Here is a 17,819-nt window from a genome sequence, read left to right on the forward strand (position 1 = left end):
GAGGGCGACTGCCTCCTACTGCCCAGTAGCGTCCTTCACGAGCCTCCTCCACTGAGGCCGATCTTGACACCGCTGGCACCGGTCATCACTCCCACACACACACAGACAGACACACGCCACACACGCAAAGCACACACTCACACACACAGACACACATCCACACAGAAGCAATCATCGCGCGCCGCTACTGGCAAACCACTGCCCCAGCTGGTCATCTTCGCAAATGAGACTCTGGTCTCTTGAGTTCTCACCTGGTTAAACGAAATAAACTTGAAACTAAAAGAGGTCACGGTTGCGGAGAGGAGCGATTCTCCGCGTGAAACGCAGCATTTGCCTAACCACCGCCGCCGCTGTTGTCATCCTCGTTATCACTTGCAACCACGTGCCGGAAGAGCTTTTTTCGCGGAAGCCTGCTGACAGCGAAACGTCGGACGTCGCTCACAACACAACCACGGAGGTTACTGGCTACTCGCGTTCGACTTCACAACGAGAAACGAGGGCCGCGCGTAGCAGCACGTGTTTGGCCAATGTAAAGTTGAATTGATTTGGGGGTTTTTGTTCTTTTTAAATCCTTTATATTAAGTTCGCTTGCTTGCTTGAGTGCGTGCTTGCGTGCTTGCTTGCTTGCTTACGACCGTGCAAATCTTTCGGTCGTTTTTTAACCCACTTCCCGTGATCCAATCGAGCTGACATTTTGCACACAGACTCGTTGTGCGAGACAATTAATGTTCGTGAAATTTTACACTGTTTAGGGAAAACAAATTAAATATTTAATTACCAATTCCTTAATACTGGCAGACAATCATCTGACCCATAGGTGGCAGCCTTCTCAAGCCAGAGGACGAGAGGACTCTAGCCGCCACGCATATAAAGGATTTATAGTGAAAAACTTTGTTTTTACGGGTTATACTTGTTACATGCTGTCACTTCGTCGATAATAAAATAATAATCCACCAGCAACTGGTTTGTGTCAACGCTCGTAATGAGAATAGGGTTTTCCCCCTGTTTTTCCAGCAACAAAACAGGTGTTAGGACACCTAACAGAAAGCGTTTACAAGGAATCATGTCTGCATTGACCGCAATGCTTGTGGTCAGAATGCAATGAGAAAATACTCTGATAATATATGCATTTTTACGAGGCCTCCTTTGCCAGTACCAAATATACTAATAGGGGTTTTTCCCCTTTTTTTCTGGCAACAAAACTGACACTTTTTGCAAGGAATCATGTTCACATTAACCACATACTTGCAGTCAAATGCAAACACAAAACAATACTCTGATAATTTAGATGCTTACCCCGAGCTCTCATTACTCTGGTAGGTGCGTTGTCTTTGAACTGTTCGTTTTTTAGGCGTCATCTGGTCGAACACCATATGAGACTCGGCTCTAAGAAAATCTGTCTCTGGTGTGGACCAATCAGTTTCAAGGACAATGCATAAATGATCAGAGTATTGTTTTTGTTTGCATTTGACTGCAAGTATTGTGGTTAATGTGAACATGATTCCTTGCAAAAGGTGTCAGTTTTGTTGCCAGAAAAAAGGGGAAAAACCCTATTAGTATTAATATATGCATTGCATATATTTTTAGAGTATGTTTTTTGTTTCCATGTTTTTTGTTTGCATTCTGACCACAAGTATTGTGGTTAATGCAGAAATGATTCCTTGTAAAATGTTTCAGTCTGGTGTTTTAACATCTTAACACAACTGTTTGTTGCCAGAAAAAAGGGGAAAACATATTCTCATATTTTGGTACTGGCAAAGGAGGTCCCATGATGGCAACGCTCGTCATACTATTTGTTTTTTTCGGTAAAGTCACGTAGGTAAAAACGAAAATAAATAAATTAAATCACGACGTTTCGGAGGTAACACAAGCTTCCGTCTTCAGGCCTCCGTCTTGTGTTGCCTCCGAAACGTCGTGATGTAATTTATTTATTTTCTTTTTTACCTACGTGACTTTACCGAAAAAAACAAAGAGTATGGACCCTTGCAGTCACGAAAACTTCAAATCTAGAATGAACGCTGGTCATGTTTTTTTACAAACCACGCCAGGTTCTCTCCTACAAGCCGTGCCAACCTGCACACCCCCCTTGCCACAACCCCCACCCTTCTCGCCAGCTCACCCGGACACCCGAGTTCGATTCCCACTCACGAGCCACCAAAATCGGTGGCTACTATCTGAACCGATCCCGAGTCTCCCCCAAGTCGAATCAGCCTCAAATGAGCACCTGGTAGCGGTGTGTAAACATCGCCACTGGGGAGACAAAGGCGGTCGGGCGGTGGGTCCTGGTTACTCACCCCCTCGTGTGCCTTGCTCGGCCTTCATAGGTGCTCGCTAACAGCACTTGCCCTATCAGTCTGTTGAGGTTATATGGGGGTCTTTGTCTTTGTGTCCAGTATATATTTCGCTGATCTTGATTTGAAGCTTTCGTGACTGCAGAAAATCCATATTCTTTGGTCCTTTCGGTAAAGTCACGTGGGGTATAAAATGAAATAAATCACGACGTTCCGTGCGCAACACAAGCGTCCGTCATCAGGACCTACGTGACTTTACCGAAAGAATCAAAGAGTACATATTTCTCTGAGTTTACTGATTCGATCGTAATACTGAGTCGAGGTTATCTGACAACTCTCGCACGAACAATGAATCGCTTGTTTGCCACGCTGGGTCATTGGCGTGCTCCGACTGGATGCAATTGAACTCCGACGCGTATGCGAGATGTTAACTTACCTCGCCTGGTATACAGGAGGTCGCCGTCGTTGCCGATCACTACCCTGACCTCTCTGCTGTATATTTGGAGTTTGCGTGTGTGTGTGTGCGTCTCTCTCTCTCTCTCTCGCTCCCGGCGTTCGCGAGTATTTTTTTCACATATTGCACCGGGATTCTCCTCCGCAATTTAGAAACACGCGTTTGGAGTGATTTGGCTGCTGTACATTTGCACGTGGTGAGACGCCGTCTCCGTTGAGCTGTCGTTCGCGATAGCCAGGTCGCTCCTGAAAAAGAGCCACATCAAATAAAAAACTATTTTCTTTTTTAGTTTAGATGATAAAATTAACGTTTAGTACCCAGGCATTGAAGTGATTTTCTCCCCTGGGTCTCATCAGAGTGTGTTTTGTCTGCGTCTCTGTGGTGTAACTCAAAGGATATCGCGTCTGCCGTGTAGTTTTTTTTAATTGTTGTTGTTGTAATAGTAGAGATTCCAAGGGCAGGTGTCCGTGCGTATGTTCGACTCTTCTCGTGGACTAGGTGACGGGAATGACTCCACGAGATCCAACACTCCAGAGCAGAGTTCTTCATTGCAAGGTACCAGCGCGAGGCCAATGGCTGACCTCTGGAGGTCTTTCGTGCGCCTCCCCCACCCCCGACAATACACCTGATCCGTGCGTGCGAGGGGGAAACACTCTATCCCAGTGTTATTCATTGCAAGGCACCCGCGCGGGCCACTGGCTGACCCTTGGATGACTTTAGTGCGCCCCCCCCCCCCGACAATACACCTGATCCGTGCGTGCGAGGGAGAAAACACTCTATCCCAGTGTTCTTCATTGCAAAGCCCCCGCGTGCCACGGGCGAACACGTGGACAATACACAAAAGTGACAACACCAACACCCTCCCCCCCATCATCGTGTCGCTGTTACAAACCCACCAATGGTTTCCAATGTGTAGCGGCTGCCCCTTTCTCGCTCACACTGATGATGTCCTATGGGCGAAAGTGGCCCACACCCCCACCGCACTACCGACTAGCCGTGACTACAACACTGAGTCGTCGACTTGAACTCGTTCTGTAGCGAGTAGCCCTGACACAGTTGGAGGACTCGGGGGGGTGGGGCGAGGGGCGGGGCTGGGGTTGGGAGGGGTGGCGGGGAGGGAGACTTGGCACAGGAACACAAACGCCAGGAATCATTGCTGAGTCTCGTTTAAAAGGCGACAAGCTCCGTGGAAAGCTCCGTGAATAATTTAAAAGGCCCCAAACTTCGGTGCTCTCTTTCGGTAACGAGTGGCGCTTCTCGTGACGGGCACAGGCGCAGCCCTGCAAGTGCCTGCTGTAGGCGCTTCCAGCACGGGGAAGATCACGGGGAGAGAGTTCCCTTCGCGTCGGGGATATTCGCACCGACGCCTTCTGCGTCTGGCACCGATGTCTCTGAAGGCATTGGCTGGACATCTGCGGCAAGCAACAAACGAAGAGCTTTCATGCCTCATCGGATTCCTCCGGGAAACACAAATCGTGATTCTGATTCTGAAGAGGTTTGGCGTTCGCTGTGAGCCTCTCGTCACGCCGGATGATTACTGTGGTCTTAGTCCCTAGCACAGGACCGACCTGCCTGTAGAAGAAAAGTACAGGACGGTGCAGTCCTCTGTGAGAGTAGGAGACGCTCCTGTGCCATCTTGAAGAGGCAGCAGCGCAAATCTACCAAGGAAGGACGTGTGGCTGCACCTCAGAGCTCTACTCCCTCCCTGACCTGCTGTCCAGTGTGCCACAGGGAATTCCGGGCTCGGATTGGCCTCTTCAGCCATCTGCGCACTCATCAAAACCCAACAAAATGACAAACGTGCCATGGTCATCATCAACTTTGATGGACGAACAAGATTCCTGAGTTAAAAAATTAATGAATACAAAATAAATAAATGCAAATTAACAACAACAACAACAATAACAAAACACTTAGCTGGGATTCTATTCACTTTTCTTCCAGAAGCCGATGTCACGATTCAGCCGTCGATGTTTGGGTTGGGTTCCGGGCCGCGTGCGCAACGATTCGGACAAAACCTCCATCGCTTATGTGCACCACGTGACGATGTCATTTGGCTGTGTCGGGGTGGTGGAGGGTAATTTGGCTGTGTCGTGGTGGTGGAGGATCATCACGTCTCTCTTCCCCGTGAGCCGCGTCCTCTCTCACAGACTTCCGCTATCCGTGAGCGTTCCGTCCAATCAGCTCTGTCCGTGATATTTTTAAATCCTTTATATTAAGTTCACTTGCTTGCTTGCTTGCGTGCTTGCGTGCTTGCTTGCTTGCTTACGACCGTGCAAATCTTTCGGTCGTTTATTAACCCACTTCCCGTGATCCAATGGAGCTGACATTTTGCACACAGACTCGTTGTGCGTGACAATTAATTTTCGTGAATTTTTTTTTCCAAAATTTTACACTGTTTAGGGAATTTTTTTTAAAATATCTTATTACCAAAAGCTTAATGGTGGCAGACAATCATCTGACCCATAGGTGGCAGCCATCTCAAGCCAGAGGACGAGAGGACTCTAGCCGCCACGCATATAAAGGATTTATAGTAAAAACTTGTTTTTACGGGTTAATTTTTTAAATCCTTTATATTAAGTTCACTTGCTTGCTTGCTTAGGACCGCGCAAATCTTTCGGTCGTTTTTAACCCACTTCCCGTGATCCAATCGAGCTGACATTTTCCACACAGACTCGTATGTGCGTGACAATTAATGTTCGTGACAAATTTTTTTCTAAAATGTTACACTTTTTAGGACAAAAATATTATATTTAATTACCAATTGCTTAATGGTGCAATGCAATCATCTGACCCATAGGTGGCAGCCATCTCAAGCCAGAGGACGAGAGGACTCTAGCCGCCACGCATATAAAGGATTTATAGTGAAAAACTTTGTTTTTACGGGTAATTTTTTTAAATCCTTTATATTAAGTTCACTTGCTTGCTTGCTTAGGACCGTGCAAATCTTTCGGTCGTTTTTAACCCACTTCCCGTGATCCAATCGAGCTGACATTTTCCACACAGACTCGTGTGTGCGTGACAATTAATGTTCGTGACACATTTTTTTCAAAAATGTTACACTTTTTAGGACAAACATATTATATTTAATTACCAATTGCTTAATGGTGCAATGCAATCATCTGACCCATAGGTGGCAGCCATCTCAAGCCAGAGGACGAGAGGACTCTAGCCGCCACGCATATAAAGGATTTAGAGTGAAAAACTTTGTTTTTACGGGTTATACTTATTACTCAACCATCGGATTCTCCTTCCAAGTCGCATGAGAATTGTTCACATCGCTCACCGAGCAAACTTTAATTCGCCGTCTTCCCCGCGCGTCACGCTGTCACCAGTAGTCGAAGCGACATTCACATTCAATCGCTCGTTTTCTCATTACGCGTCCGAGGAATCTAACTCGGCATTGATATTACGACGTTTCGAGTTAAACAAAAAATAAGGCGACAACGAAAAACGCACCAAAACTCTCATTCTCCCTGTACATGAGCCCTGAATGTTGTGTTCTTGTCGATCGGCCTATCGGATTTCCATTCTCGGCAGACTATGAACGTATGGTTAAACTTCTTTCGCACCGTACGTAGCCAATCGCGCCAATCGGACGTGCGGGAAACAACACCAATCTATGGGTTTCTGTGTGGGTCTATGGGTTTCTGTGTGAATCTATGGGTTTCTGTGTGGGCTATGGGTCTCTGTGTGAATCTATGGGTCTCTGTGTGGGTCTATGGGTCTCTGTGTGAGTCTATGGGTCTCTGCATGGGTCTATGGGTCTCTGTGTGAGTCTATGGGTCTCTGTGTGAGTCTATGGGTCTCTGTGTGAGTCTATGGGTCTCTGTGTGAGTCTATGGGTCTCTGTGTGAATCTATGGGTCTCTGTGTGAGTATATGTGTCTCTGTGTGAGTCTATGGGTCTCTGTGTGAGTCTATGGGTCTCTGTGTGAGTCTATGGGTATCTGTGTGAGCCTATGGGTCTCTGTGTGGGTCTATGGGTCTCTGTGTGGGTCTATGGGTCTCTGTGTGGGTCTATGGGTCTTTGTGTGAGTCTATGGGTCTCTGTGTGGGTATATGGGTTCTCTGTGTGAGTCTATGGGTCTCTGTGTGGGTCTATGGGTCTCTGAGTGAGTATATGGGTCTCTGAGGTTCTGTGTGGGTCTATGGGTCTTTGTGTGAGTCTATGGGTCTCTGTGTGAGTCTATGGGTCTCTGTGTGAGTCTATGGGTCTCTGTGTGAGTCTATGGGTCTCTGTGTGAGTCTATGAGTTCTCTGCGTGAGTCTATTGGTCTCTGTGCGAGTCTCTGGGTCTCTGTGTGAGTCTATGGGTTCTCTGTGTGAGTCTATGGGTTCTCTGTGTGAGTCTATGGGTCTCTGTATGTGTCTATGGGTTCTCTGTGTGAGTCTATGGGTTCTCTGTGTGAGTATATGGGTCTCTGTGTGAGTCTGTGTGTCTCTGTGTGAGTCTGTGTGTTTCTGTGTGAGTCTATGGGTCTCTGTATGAGTCTATGGGTCTCTGTGTGAGTCTATGGGTCTCTGTGTGAGCCTATGGGTCTCTGAGTCTCTATGTGGGTCTATGGGTCTCTGTGCGAGTCAATGGGTCACTGTGCGAGCCTATGGGTCTCTCTGTGAGTCTATGGGTCTCTGTGTGGGTCTATGGGTCTCAATGTGAGTCTATGGGTCTATGTGTGAGCCTATGGGTCTCTGTGCGAGTCCATGGGTCTCTGTGCGAGTCTATGGGTATTTGTGTGAATCTATGGGTCTCTGTGCGAGTCTATGGGTATTTGTGTGAATCTATGGGTCTCTGTGTGAGCCTATGGGTCTCTGTGTGGCTGCGAATCGGAGCCTCCTCCCTAATGAGCGCTCTCAAGCACCGCGCGGAGCAATTTGCGCCATCTCTCCGCAGTGACGCGAATTGACGGCAGCGACCCGGATCGTTTGAAATGTCTCCCCCTACACCCCCCACCCCCGCGCCCCCACCTCCCCCACGTACCTCCGCCCTCCCCCCTCCGCTCCCCCTTGTTTCCTGCGAGAGTGCTCGCGTCTCTTTCCGCGCTGCGCATCGAACCCCTGGCGAGCCGAGTTCGATTCCCGCTCACGGGCCACCGACAACACCGGCGACGATTACCTGGACAGGGTGCCTGGGCATCCTCCCCTAGGTCGACTCAGCCTCAAATGAGTACCTGGCGCGGTGTGTAAAACATCGCCACTGGGGAGGCAAAGGCGGCCGGGCGTGGTGCTGGTCACTCACCCCCTCGTGTGCCGTGCTGGCCTTCATAGATGCTGCTACTCGCTAACAGCAACACTCACCCACCCACCCACCCACTCACCCACCCACCCACTCACCCACCGACTCACTCACCCACCCACCCACCCACTCACCCACCCACCCACCCACTCACTCACTCACTCACCCACCCACCCACTCACTCACCCACTCACCCACCCACTCACTTACCCACTCACCCACTCACTCACCCACTCACCTACTCACCCACCAACTCACTCACCCACTCACTCACCCACCCACCCACTCACTCACCCACTCACCCACCCACTCACCCACTCACCCACTCACTCACTCACCTATCTTTGTGTTGCCGGTACATGCGCGCGCACACACGCACGCGCCTGTGTGTGTGTGTGCGCGTCTGTGTGTGTGCGTGTGTGTGCGCCTGTGTGTGTGCGTGTGTGCGCGTCTGTGTGTGCGCCTGTGTGTGCGCGCGTCTGTAATATCCCCCTTGTATTTTTAATGTCACCTTTTAAATGCAAATCTTTAATGAGACAATGGACCCCGTGTCGACCGCTGAGAGCACACTCGAAAATCATCCGATCCATCTCGCCTGCGCGCTCCCTGCCAAAGCGAGTAAATAGAATAAAACGTGGGGGGGAGGTGGGGGAAAGGGGGGGGTTGGGGGAGGCTAGGTTAGGTAAATAAACAAATAAGGCAGTGCTGCGGGGATTGAACCCCATTATAATGCACATTGAATATTTTATCAGCCCTCTCCCTCCTCCTTCTTTAACGTTCCCTTGGATCCGTCTCATTTTCGGGGAGGGGGGGGGCGAGGGGGGGGGGCGAGGGGGGGGACAAGGGGGGGGGGGAGAAAAATAAACCTCTACAACTAAACGAGACCTCGGCGTCTCGGCCTGGAGACTTCAAATGCACAAAGGGGAAACGGTATACTGCACGTGTGTGTGTGTACATGTGTATGTGTGTGTGTGTTCGTGTGTGTGTGTTCGTGTCTGTGTGTGTTCGTGTGTGTGTGTGTTCGTGTGTGTGTGTGTTCGTGTGTGTGTACGTGTGTGTGTACGTGTGTGCGTACGTGTGTGTGCGTGTTTGTGTGTTCGTGTGTGTGTGTACGTGTGTGTACGTGTGTGTTCGTGTGTGTGTACGTGTGTGTACGTGTGTGTGTTCGTGTGTGTGTACGTGTGGTCGTGTGTGTACGTGTGCGTATGTGTGTGTGTGTTCGTGTGTGTACGTGTGTGTACGTGTGTGTGTGTTCGTGTGTGTACGTGTGTGTTCGTGTGTGTGTACGCGTGCGTATGTGTGTGAGGAGCGGTGGTATAGCGGTAATTGCGCTGCACTACAAACCCGGCGACCCGAGTTCGATTCGCGCTCACGGCAAACTCCAGTGACGATTATTTGAACCGGCCCTGAGCCTCTCCTAGGTCGACTCAGCCTCAAACGAGACAAAGGCGGCCGGGCTGTGGTGTTGATCACCCACCCACCCCCTCGTGTGCCGTGCCCAGCGTTCGCGAACGGCACTTGCCCCAACACTCTCTCACAGGCTACACGGGGGGATCTTTTTCTTTCTGTACGTGACATATTACGTTGATGCGGGCTGCATTGAATATGTATTGGGGGGAGGGGAGGGGGGGGGGCGTGGAGGGAGGCGGGGCTACCCCCCCCCCCTGACCACCATCCTCCCTGTTGACCCCCTTCGTAAATAAGATCAGTGCCGGATGATCCTAGTCGCAAAAGTAGCTACATGTGTGGTAGCTGCGCGTGTGGTAGCTGCGCGTGTAGTAGCTGCACGTGTAGTAGCTGCACGTGTAGCAGCTGCACGTGTAGCAGCTAGAAACACACGGCTTAGAGTATTTGGCCCGCTTTAATTTACCGACACGACAAGCCACTCCGTTGAGCTGTCATGTGTGGCCGGGTCACTTCTGACAAAAAGCTTCCATATAGCTCGGTGGTGAGCCTTGCCTGGTAAGCAGTTCGTGTCCGGGTCGATATGGGAGTTCGCGGGTTTCAGACGCTACCTCCCCTGGGTCTCGTGCCGAGCCCTCGGTGCTCAGAAGTTGCCATGAGCCAACCGGATTGTCTGCGGGCGTGCGTCTGAGCACGGCAGCAGAATCGGCCTCCTGTTAAACAATAATCTAAAGCAGACGCGGGGAACCTTGTTTCTGCCAAGGGCCATTTGGATATTTATAACATCATTCGCGGGCCATACAAAAGTATCAACTTAAAAATTAGCCCGTTATATTTGGTCAATCATTTAATTAATTCACCCCTAACGTGATGGGCTGGAAGTGCTTCTCTTTGGCGAGGCGTGTGATGTTAGCTGGTGTTGATGATGTTGCTGCTACTCGCAACTGCTTTTCCAGGTTTAATCCTAGATTTATTGAATTTCGAGTCTCGCCTGCGGTTGCCTTGCCAGGGCCACACCGAATGATTTCGCGGGCCTCGTACGGTCCGCGGGCCGGACGTTCCCCCACTCCTGATCTAAAGCCTCCAGTTCCCTGGCTGGCTGCGGGCTGGGCTCCTCTCTACCCCAACAGCAAGTCTGTTTAGTAGTAGGTTTTTACCCTTTTAAACTGGTACAAAACTGACACCCATATTCAAGGCATCATGTTTGCAATAACCACAACACAAGTAGTCAAAAAGCAAACAAAAATAAGCAACTCTGATAATGATGATAATAATATGCACTGTCCTTGAAGTTGATTGTTCCACACCCGAGACGGCTTTTTTTAGAGCCTAGTCCCCATTGGTGTTGGACCAGATGACACCAGAAGGCGTACGTCCAACACCAATGGGGACTAGGCTCTAAAGAAAGCCGTCTCGGGTGTGGACCAATCAACTTCAAGGACAGTGCATATTATTATCATTATCAGAGTTGCTTCTTTTTGTTGCTTTTTTGACTACTTGTGTTGTGGTCATTGCAAACATGATGCCTTGAATAAAGGTGTCAGTTTTGTACCAGTTTAAAAGGGTTGAAACCTACTGCTATATTTTGCCATTGGTAAAAGAGATCTCATAGAGCAAGTCTGTTGTTCCTTGGCTGCAGCGGGCTGCTGGTCACCGAAAGATAGCTGGGTAACTGGCTTCACCGACATTTCTTCTCATTCTTCTTCCGTGGAACGATTAGACATCGAGATGACTTGTAGCGGCGTCAGGAAAAGTCCAGAAGACATTTACAATTAATAATACTGTGCAAATAGATCGTGACGAATACAGCAGATTGACCACGGTGAATTTACAATCTCTCTAACATTTACTTGTCCTCTTATTATAATAATTATTAATGTAACTAATTCTCCGCACTATTCTCCAAATCCCGGAGAATATATTAAAAAGGAAATCCACACGATACATAATATCTCGACATGATTATTAATATTTATATTATTCCGTAACAAAGCCACATTACTTGGCAGTGCACCGACAACGGGGTGATCGTGAGACGGTGTGTGATCGCGAAAGCGGCTGTCTCTTTAGCACACTGAGAACGATGTTTAAGCGCGTTTCAATTATTTCTTATTTCTAGTTTACCCATTAGAGAGCAACACACGGCTTCTGTGCTGAGAAAAAAGAAAGATTAATTGTAACAGTTAAAATAAGTAGAGTTGTTGCGCGTTCAGTTTTTTTTTTAATTTTTGTAATTTGGCAAGAGGCACGAACCATAACAAGGGAGGGAGGGGGGGGGAGGTGGGGGTTGTGGGGGAGGGGGGGGAGTAGGTTGGGGGCGGGTGGGGGAGGGGAGGGGGTGGTGGGGGTGGTGGGGGTGGGTAGGTGGAGGTAGTTGAGGGAGGGTGGGAGGTGGTGTGGGAGGGGGGGAGTAGGTGGAGGGAGGTGAAGGAGGGGGTAGTAGGTGGGGGGCGGTGGGGGAGGGGAGGGGGTGGTGGGGGGTGGTGGGGGTGGGGGGGAGTAGGTTGGGGCGGTGGGGGAGTGGGGGAGTAGGTGGGGGAGGTGAGGGAGGGGGGGAGTAGGTGGAGGAGGCGGGGAGTAGGTGGGAAAGTAGGTGGGGGGAGGTGAGGGAGGGGTGGAGTAGGTGGGGGGTGGTGGGGAGGGGGGGAGGTGGAGGTGGTGGGGGAGTAGGGAGTAGGTGGAGGTAGTTGAGGGAGGGGGGGGAGGTTGGGGGTGGTGTGGGAGGGCGGGAGTAGGTGGGGGAGGTGAGGGAGGGGGGGAAGTAGGTTGGGGGGAGGTGGGGGAGGGGGGAGTAGGTGGGGGGAGGTGAGGGAGGGCGGGGAGTAGGTGGAGTTAGTTGAGGGAGGGGGGGGAGGTAGGGGGTGGTGGGGGAGGGGGGAGTAGGTGGGGGGGTGTGGGAGGGGGGGCGTAGGTGGGGGGAGGTGAGGGAGGGGGGGAGGTGGGGGGTGGTGGGGGAGGGGGAGTAGGTGGAGTAGTTTTAGGGGAGGGGGGAGTAGGTGGGGGGAGGTGAGGAGGGCGGGAGTAGGTGGGGGCGGTGGGGGAGGGGGGGAGTAGGTGGGGGGAGGTGAGGGAGGGCGGGAGTAGGTGGAGGTAGTTGAGGGAGGGGGGGAGGTAGGGGGTGGTGGGGGAGGGGGAGGAGTAGGTGGGGGGGTGTGGGAGGGGGGGAGTAGGTGGGGGGAGGTGAGGAGGGCGGGAGTAGGTGGAGGTAGTGAGGGAGGGGGGGAGGTAGGGGGTGGTGGGGGAGGGGGGGAGTAGGTGGGGGGGTGTGGGAGGGGGGGAGAGTAGGTGGGGGGAGGTGAGGGAGGGCGGGAGTAGGTGGAGGTAGTTGAGGGAGGGGGGGAGGTAGGGGGTGGTGGGGGAGGGGGGAGTAGGTGGGGGGGTGTGGGAGGGGGGGAGTAGGTGGGGGGAGGTGAGGGAGGGCGGGAGTAGGTGGAGGTAGTTGAGGGAGGGGGGGAGGTAGGGGGTGGTGGGGGAGGGGGGAGTAGGTGGGGGGGGTGTGGGAGGGGGGGAGTAGGTGGGGGGAGGTGAGGGAGGGCGGGAGTAGGTGGAGGTAGTTGAGGGAGGGGGGAGGTAGGGGGTGGTGGGGGAGGGGGGAGTAGGTGGGGGGCTGGGGACGACCCAACTCTCAGCTCAGTGCTGCTGGGTGCACGAGAAAGGGAAGGAGGAGGAGTTTGGGGCTCACTGCCCCCCCCCACTCACGTAGGGACTGCGAGTGGTAGTGTGAGGTTCTTATCCTGGGGTAGAGAAGAGACGGACAAGTCACGTGGTAGAGAAGATCGAAACGTCGCGGTATATGAATTTTCTACCCACGTGACTTTATCGATAGAACCAAAGAGTATGGATTCCTGCAGTCACGAAAGCTTCAAATCAAGATTGATATTTTGTTTGTTTCTTCCAAACATCTTGGGCGTGACCAAAAGGGCGTAAAAAAATAAGGCTACGTCTGGACCCTACCCAGAGTGCATCTGGATGTGTCTCTTCTAGTTTGTCATAGAGTGCCGGGCATGAATATGAATTGTAAGAGCTTCAACGGAAGGCGATCTTGGGCCGGGACAAACGGGCACCGCCAAATTTGAGTCGACTTATGATGGGGATGATGGGGGTTTTGAGAGGGGGGGGGGGGGGGCTGGGGGTCAGAAGCCTGTTACAGAGTTTCCTTAGTGGTAGTCCAAGTACGGAACTCCCTTCGCCATCCACAAGTCGCTATGCCTTCTGCTTGTCTGTCGCTTCCACGGTCATCGCCTTTGGAACGGCCTACCGAAAGGATCTGGGGGCATTAGCATCGGTGAATGTTTTTTAAACGACCTCTTAAAACATGTATCCCTTTTTAGATTGGCTTTTAATTAGGGTGCCCTGGTCGCGTGCTTAGTTTGCTTTTTATTATACGTTTTTGTTCATGATGTTGGTACGTATTTTTTGTACGTATTCATCTTAATGTTTAAAGTGTGTCGGTCGCTTCTAATTTGCCTCTCTAGGCCAGTCTGTTGTCGCGTGGACTGCGTGATCTAGATTCTTGCGAGGGTGATGTTTCAGTGATGATCTGTAAAGAAATGCTTCTGGGCAATGTTGTAATTTTGCTTGAAGCTGTTTTCTGTGCTTGAGCACCTGAATGTGAAATGTGTAAGTCGTTTTTATTTAAAGCTTTCGTGACTACAGGGATTCATATTCTTGGTTCTTTCGGTAAAGTCACGTAGAAGAAAAATACTAAAATAATAAATATATTAAACGATAAATATTCTCACGACGTTTCGACTGCAACACAAGCAATCATCATCAGGTTCTTTGCAAGCCATCTGGCTACCATGAGAGGTTCGTTCATGAGGCTATCCACATATACAAACACAGAGACAATTTCAACCGAGAAGATACATTCTGGCTTAGCAATCATTAGAAGGATTTGATAAATCATTTCGGGTCTTAATTGATTGTGTTCACGCTTATGGTAACTTTCAGACCGCATTCAATTTTCTTTCCCCCCCCCCCCTCTTTTCTGAACATAGATAGACTCGTCCATCTGGCCAACTGCCCAATCGCTGTTCGTGGTGCTGACGTTCGGAAAAACTTTTTTAATTTTCTTGCCGTGGATTTCACACCTGACGATGATTGCTTGTGTTGCAGTCGAAACGTCGTGAGAATTTGTATTGTTTAACATTTAGATTATTTTATTATTTCCCTTCTACGTGACTTTACCGAAAGAACCAAGAATATAATGTGTAAGTCGTTGCTCTGCCATCTACACCGGCAGCCGCACGCAAGAACGATGATGAAGACAAAGAATTGCGTTGAACCCCGTGGCATCCCATCCCGGGATCGGCTCTCGTTTCGCCTGTTTGACAGCTGCCACGCGCGTGACACGTGATGGCAGCCACGTGATCAAATTTTGATTTAAAACTTTCGTGACTGCAGGAATTCATATTCTTTGGTTCTAAAAATATTAAAATAATAAAATACAAAATTGTAATACATTTGATTATTTTCATTTTATTTATTATTATTTTTTTTATCTACGTGGCTTTACCGAAAGAACCAAAGAATATGAGCCACGTGATCATTGAGTCCTTTGTGGTTGAAGCCAAGTCAAAGGTGGGGTAGGCTGGGGGGAGTTGTGTGTGTGTGTGGGGGGGTGATGTTGGCCTTCCTCTACAAATCCTTAACCCCCGTCACCCACTCACCCACAGCCTAGATCAAGTCGTCCGGGCGGGGCAAGGGCGAGGGAGGGGGCTGGGAGATAAAATCACCGTGCAATTGGAATGCGCGATGCGCGTGCGTGCAAGGCATTCAGTTTCGTGGCAATGCGAAAAAGCTCAAAAGCTGTTTAAAAATAACGAGGGAAAAACAACAACAACAAAATGCTGACGTTGGCTGTGATGTCTCTTCTCTCTCTCTCGCCCGCCCTCCCCTACCCCCCCCCCCCCCATTCATCCACGTAAAAAATAAAGAATCACAAAGCCCTGTGATTTTAATTTAACCGCTTTAAAGTCTGAGCGGTCCGCGCACTGATTGGTGATAGCGCCGCTGCTGCTGCTACTGCTGCGTTCGACGGGTGAGTGAGAGAAGCGGGCAGGAACATCCTCACCGTCTTCTTGGTTCTTTCGGTAAAGTCACGTAGAAGGGAAGTAATAAAATAATTCTCACGACGTTTCGGCTACAACGCAAGCAGCCGTCTTCAGGTGAACATAATAAGACGGCTGCTTGCGTTGTAGCCGAAACGTCGTGAGAATTATTTTATTTTATTATGTTTAATTATTTTATTACTTCCCTTCTACGTGACTTTACCGAAAGAACCAAGAAGATGAATCCCTGCAGTCACGAAAGCTTTCAATCGAAATCCTCACCGTCCTCACCGTGCAGTGTAGATGCCAGATTAATAGCAGATGCACCGGCGAAGCGTCTTGTAGCCCGATGGTTAAATCCGCGTGGATTGCTCCACCACCGCCAGCCCCTCCCCCCCACTCCACCCCCCGCGGTTTGTTTCCTGGCCGAAGCTCTTATGACTCATGTGCACGGTCGTGTGAGGAGCGGCTTTGTCATGCTGGTTGGGCCCCCCCCACCTCCTCCTCCTGCCCCCCCTCTCCGATTCCCTCCCCCCCGCCTCCTCATGTCCCCCTCCCTCCTGCCCCCCCCCCATCTCCTTACCACCCCCCCCTTTTCCCTGTCCCCCCCTTCATGTGGCCCCCCTTCTCCTGTTCCTCCCTCACGTCTCCCCCCATGCCTCCTCCTACCCCCCCCCTTCTCCTGTTCCCCTCTCACGCCCCCCCCAGTCTCCTCCTACCCCCCCTCCTCCTGTACCCCCCCTCCTACCCCCCTCCCTTCTTCTGCCCCCCCCCCTCCTACCCCCCTCCTCCTGTACCCCCCTCCTACCCCCCTCCCTCCTTCTGCCCCCCCCTCCTACCCCCCCTCCTCCTGTACCCCCCCTCCTACCGCCCTCCCTCCTCCTACCCCCCTCCTCCTGTACCCCCCTCCTACTCCCCCTCCCTGCTCCTCACTCCCCATGGCCCCTCCTTCTAATTCACGGCAGCGCCTAAGATAACGGGAAATGGGAATGCGGCGATAACATCAGGGAAATTGGCATAATATATACAAAGATCCCCCGTGTAGCCTACACACGCGGTTGGGTCAAGTGCTGTTGAGCGAACACTTATGATCGAAGGACGATCATGATAGGTCGTGAGTTCGATCCCGACCCTGACGCCTGCTGCTGTATATTTGGAGTTTGTGTGTGTTTCTCTTCATCATCATCACGGTGGCTAGGAGATGTTAACTACCTCGCCTGGTATACAGGAGGTTGTGGGTTCGCTCCGACCCCTGCCGCCTGCTGCTGTATATTTGGAGTTTGCGTGTCTCTCTCTCTCTCATCATCATCACGGTGGCTAGGAGATGTTAACTACCTCGCCTGGTGTACAGGAGGTTGTGAGTTCGATCCCAACCCAGACGCCTGCTGCTGTATATTTGGAGTTTGCGTGTTTCTCTCTCTCATCATCATCTCGGTGGCTAGGAGATGTTAACTACCTCGCCTGGTGTACAGGAGGTTGTGAGTTCGATCCCAACCCAGACGCCTGCTGCTGTATATTTGGAGTTTGCGTGTTTCTCTCTCTCATCATCACGGTGGCTAGGAGATGTTAACTACCTCGCCTGGTGTACAGGAGGTCGTGAGTTCGATCCCGACCCTGACGCCTACTGCTGTATATTTGGAGTTTGCGTGTCTCTCTCTCTCATCATCCTCACGGTGGCTAGGAGATGTTAACTGCCTCGCCTGGTGTACAGGAGGTCGTGAGTTCGATCCCAACCCAGACGCCTGCTGCTGTATATTTGGAGTTTGTGTCTCTCTCTCTCTCTCTCCACGTGGTCGCGTGGATTTTTCTCCGGGTCCTCCGGGGTTTCCCTCCACATGTAGAAACGTGTGTTTAGAGTTATTTGGCTGCTATACATTTCCACGTGATCAGCCACTTCATTGGGCTATCATTTGAACTTACCGCCGCTGCCTACCATCCGCTCCCCCAACGATCATCATGCACGTCCATTGAGTCACACGAGCGCAATGTACGCGTTAATCACCCAAAAAACAACGACATTTAAATACCAAGCCGTCAATTACTCAATATATATAACATTTTGCAAAGCACGAAATTTAAATCAGAAATAATAGGTATTTAATGAGAGCTGTAATTATTTTTGTATTACAATTGTGTCATTTCCAACTTAATTCTGTCAGGAAGTAGATGCAAAAAAACGACTATCTTTGACGTAATCGTAATGTGACGATATTTGGCTAAACCGGTGGTTCTTCTTCGTCTTAGCCTGGGATGTATTGCACACCTCCTGGGGGTGCGAGATGGCCTTTCTGGGGGGCAGCGAGAAATGGGCAGATTTATTTTCGAAGGAAAATAATCTAAAACACAAATTAAGCCACGGGCAGGTTAAGTACAACTTACTTT

At 50.6% G+C, this 17,819-nt stretch overlaps 1 protein-coding gene across 1 annotated transcript in view; it reads right to left on the minus strand.

Annotated features, from left to right (window-relative positions):
• Positions 1–334: 334 nt before the first annotated feature.
• Positions 335–17,819, minus strand: part of LOC133358787 (mitochondrial dicarboxylate carrier-like) — a 57,072-nt gene continuing 39,587 nt past the window's right edge. The window contains exon 9 of the mRNA XM_061577236.1: positions 335–410. Coding sequence (XP_061433220.1) covers positions 335–410 — 76 coding nt within the window. The remainder of the gene's footprint in view (positions 411–17,819) is intronic.

Source organism: Lethenteron reissneri, chromosome 63, assembly GCF_015708825.2.
Source record: "Lethenteron reissneri isolate LAM-NWPU_2019-01 chromosome 63, ASM1570882v1, whole genome shotgun sequence".
NCBI classification, from domain to species: domain Eukaryota; kingdom Metazoa; phylum Chordata; class Hyperoartia; order Petromyzontiformes; family Petromyzontidae; genus Lethenteron; species Lethenteron reissneri.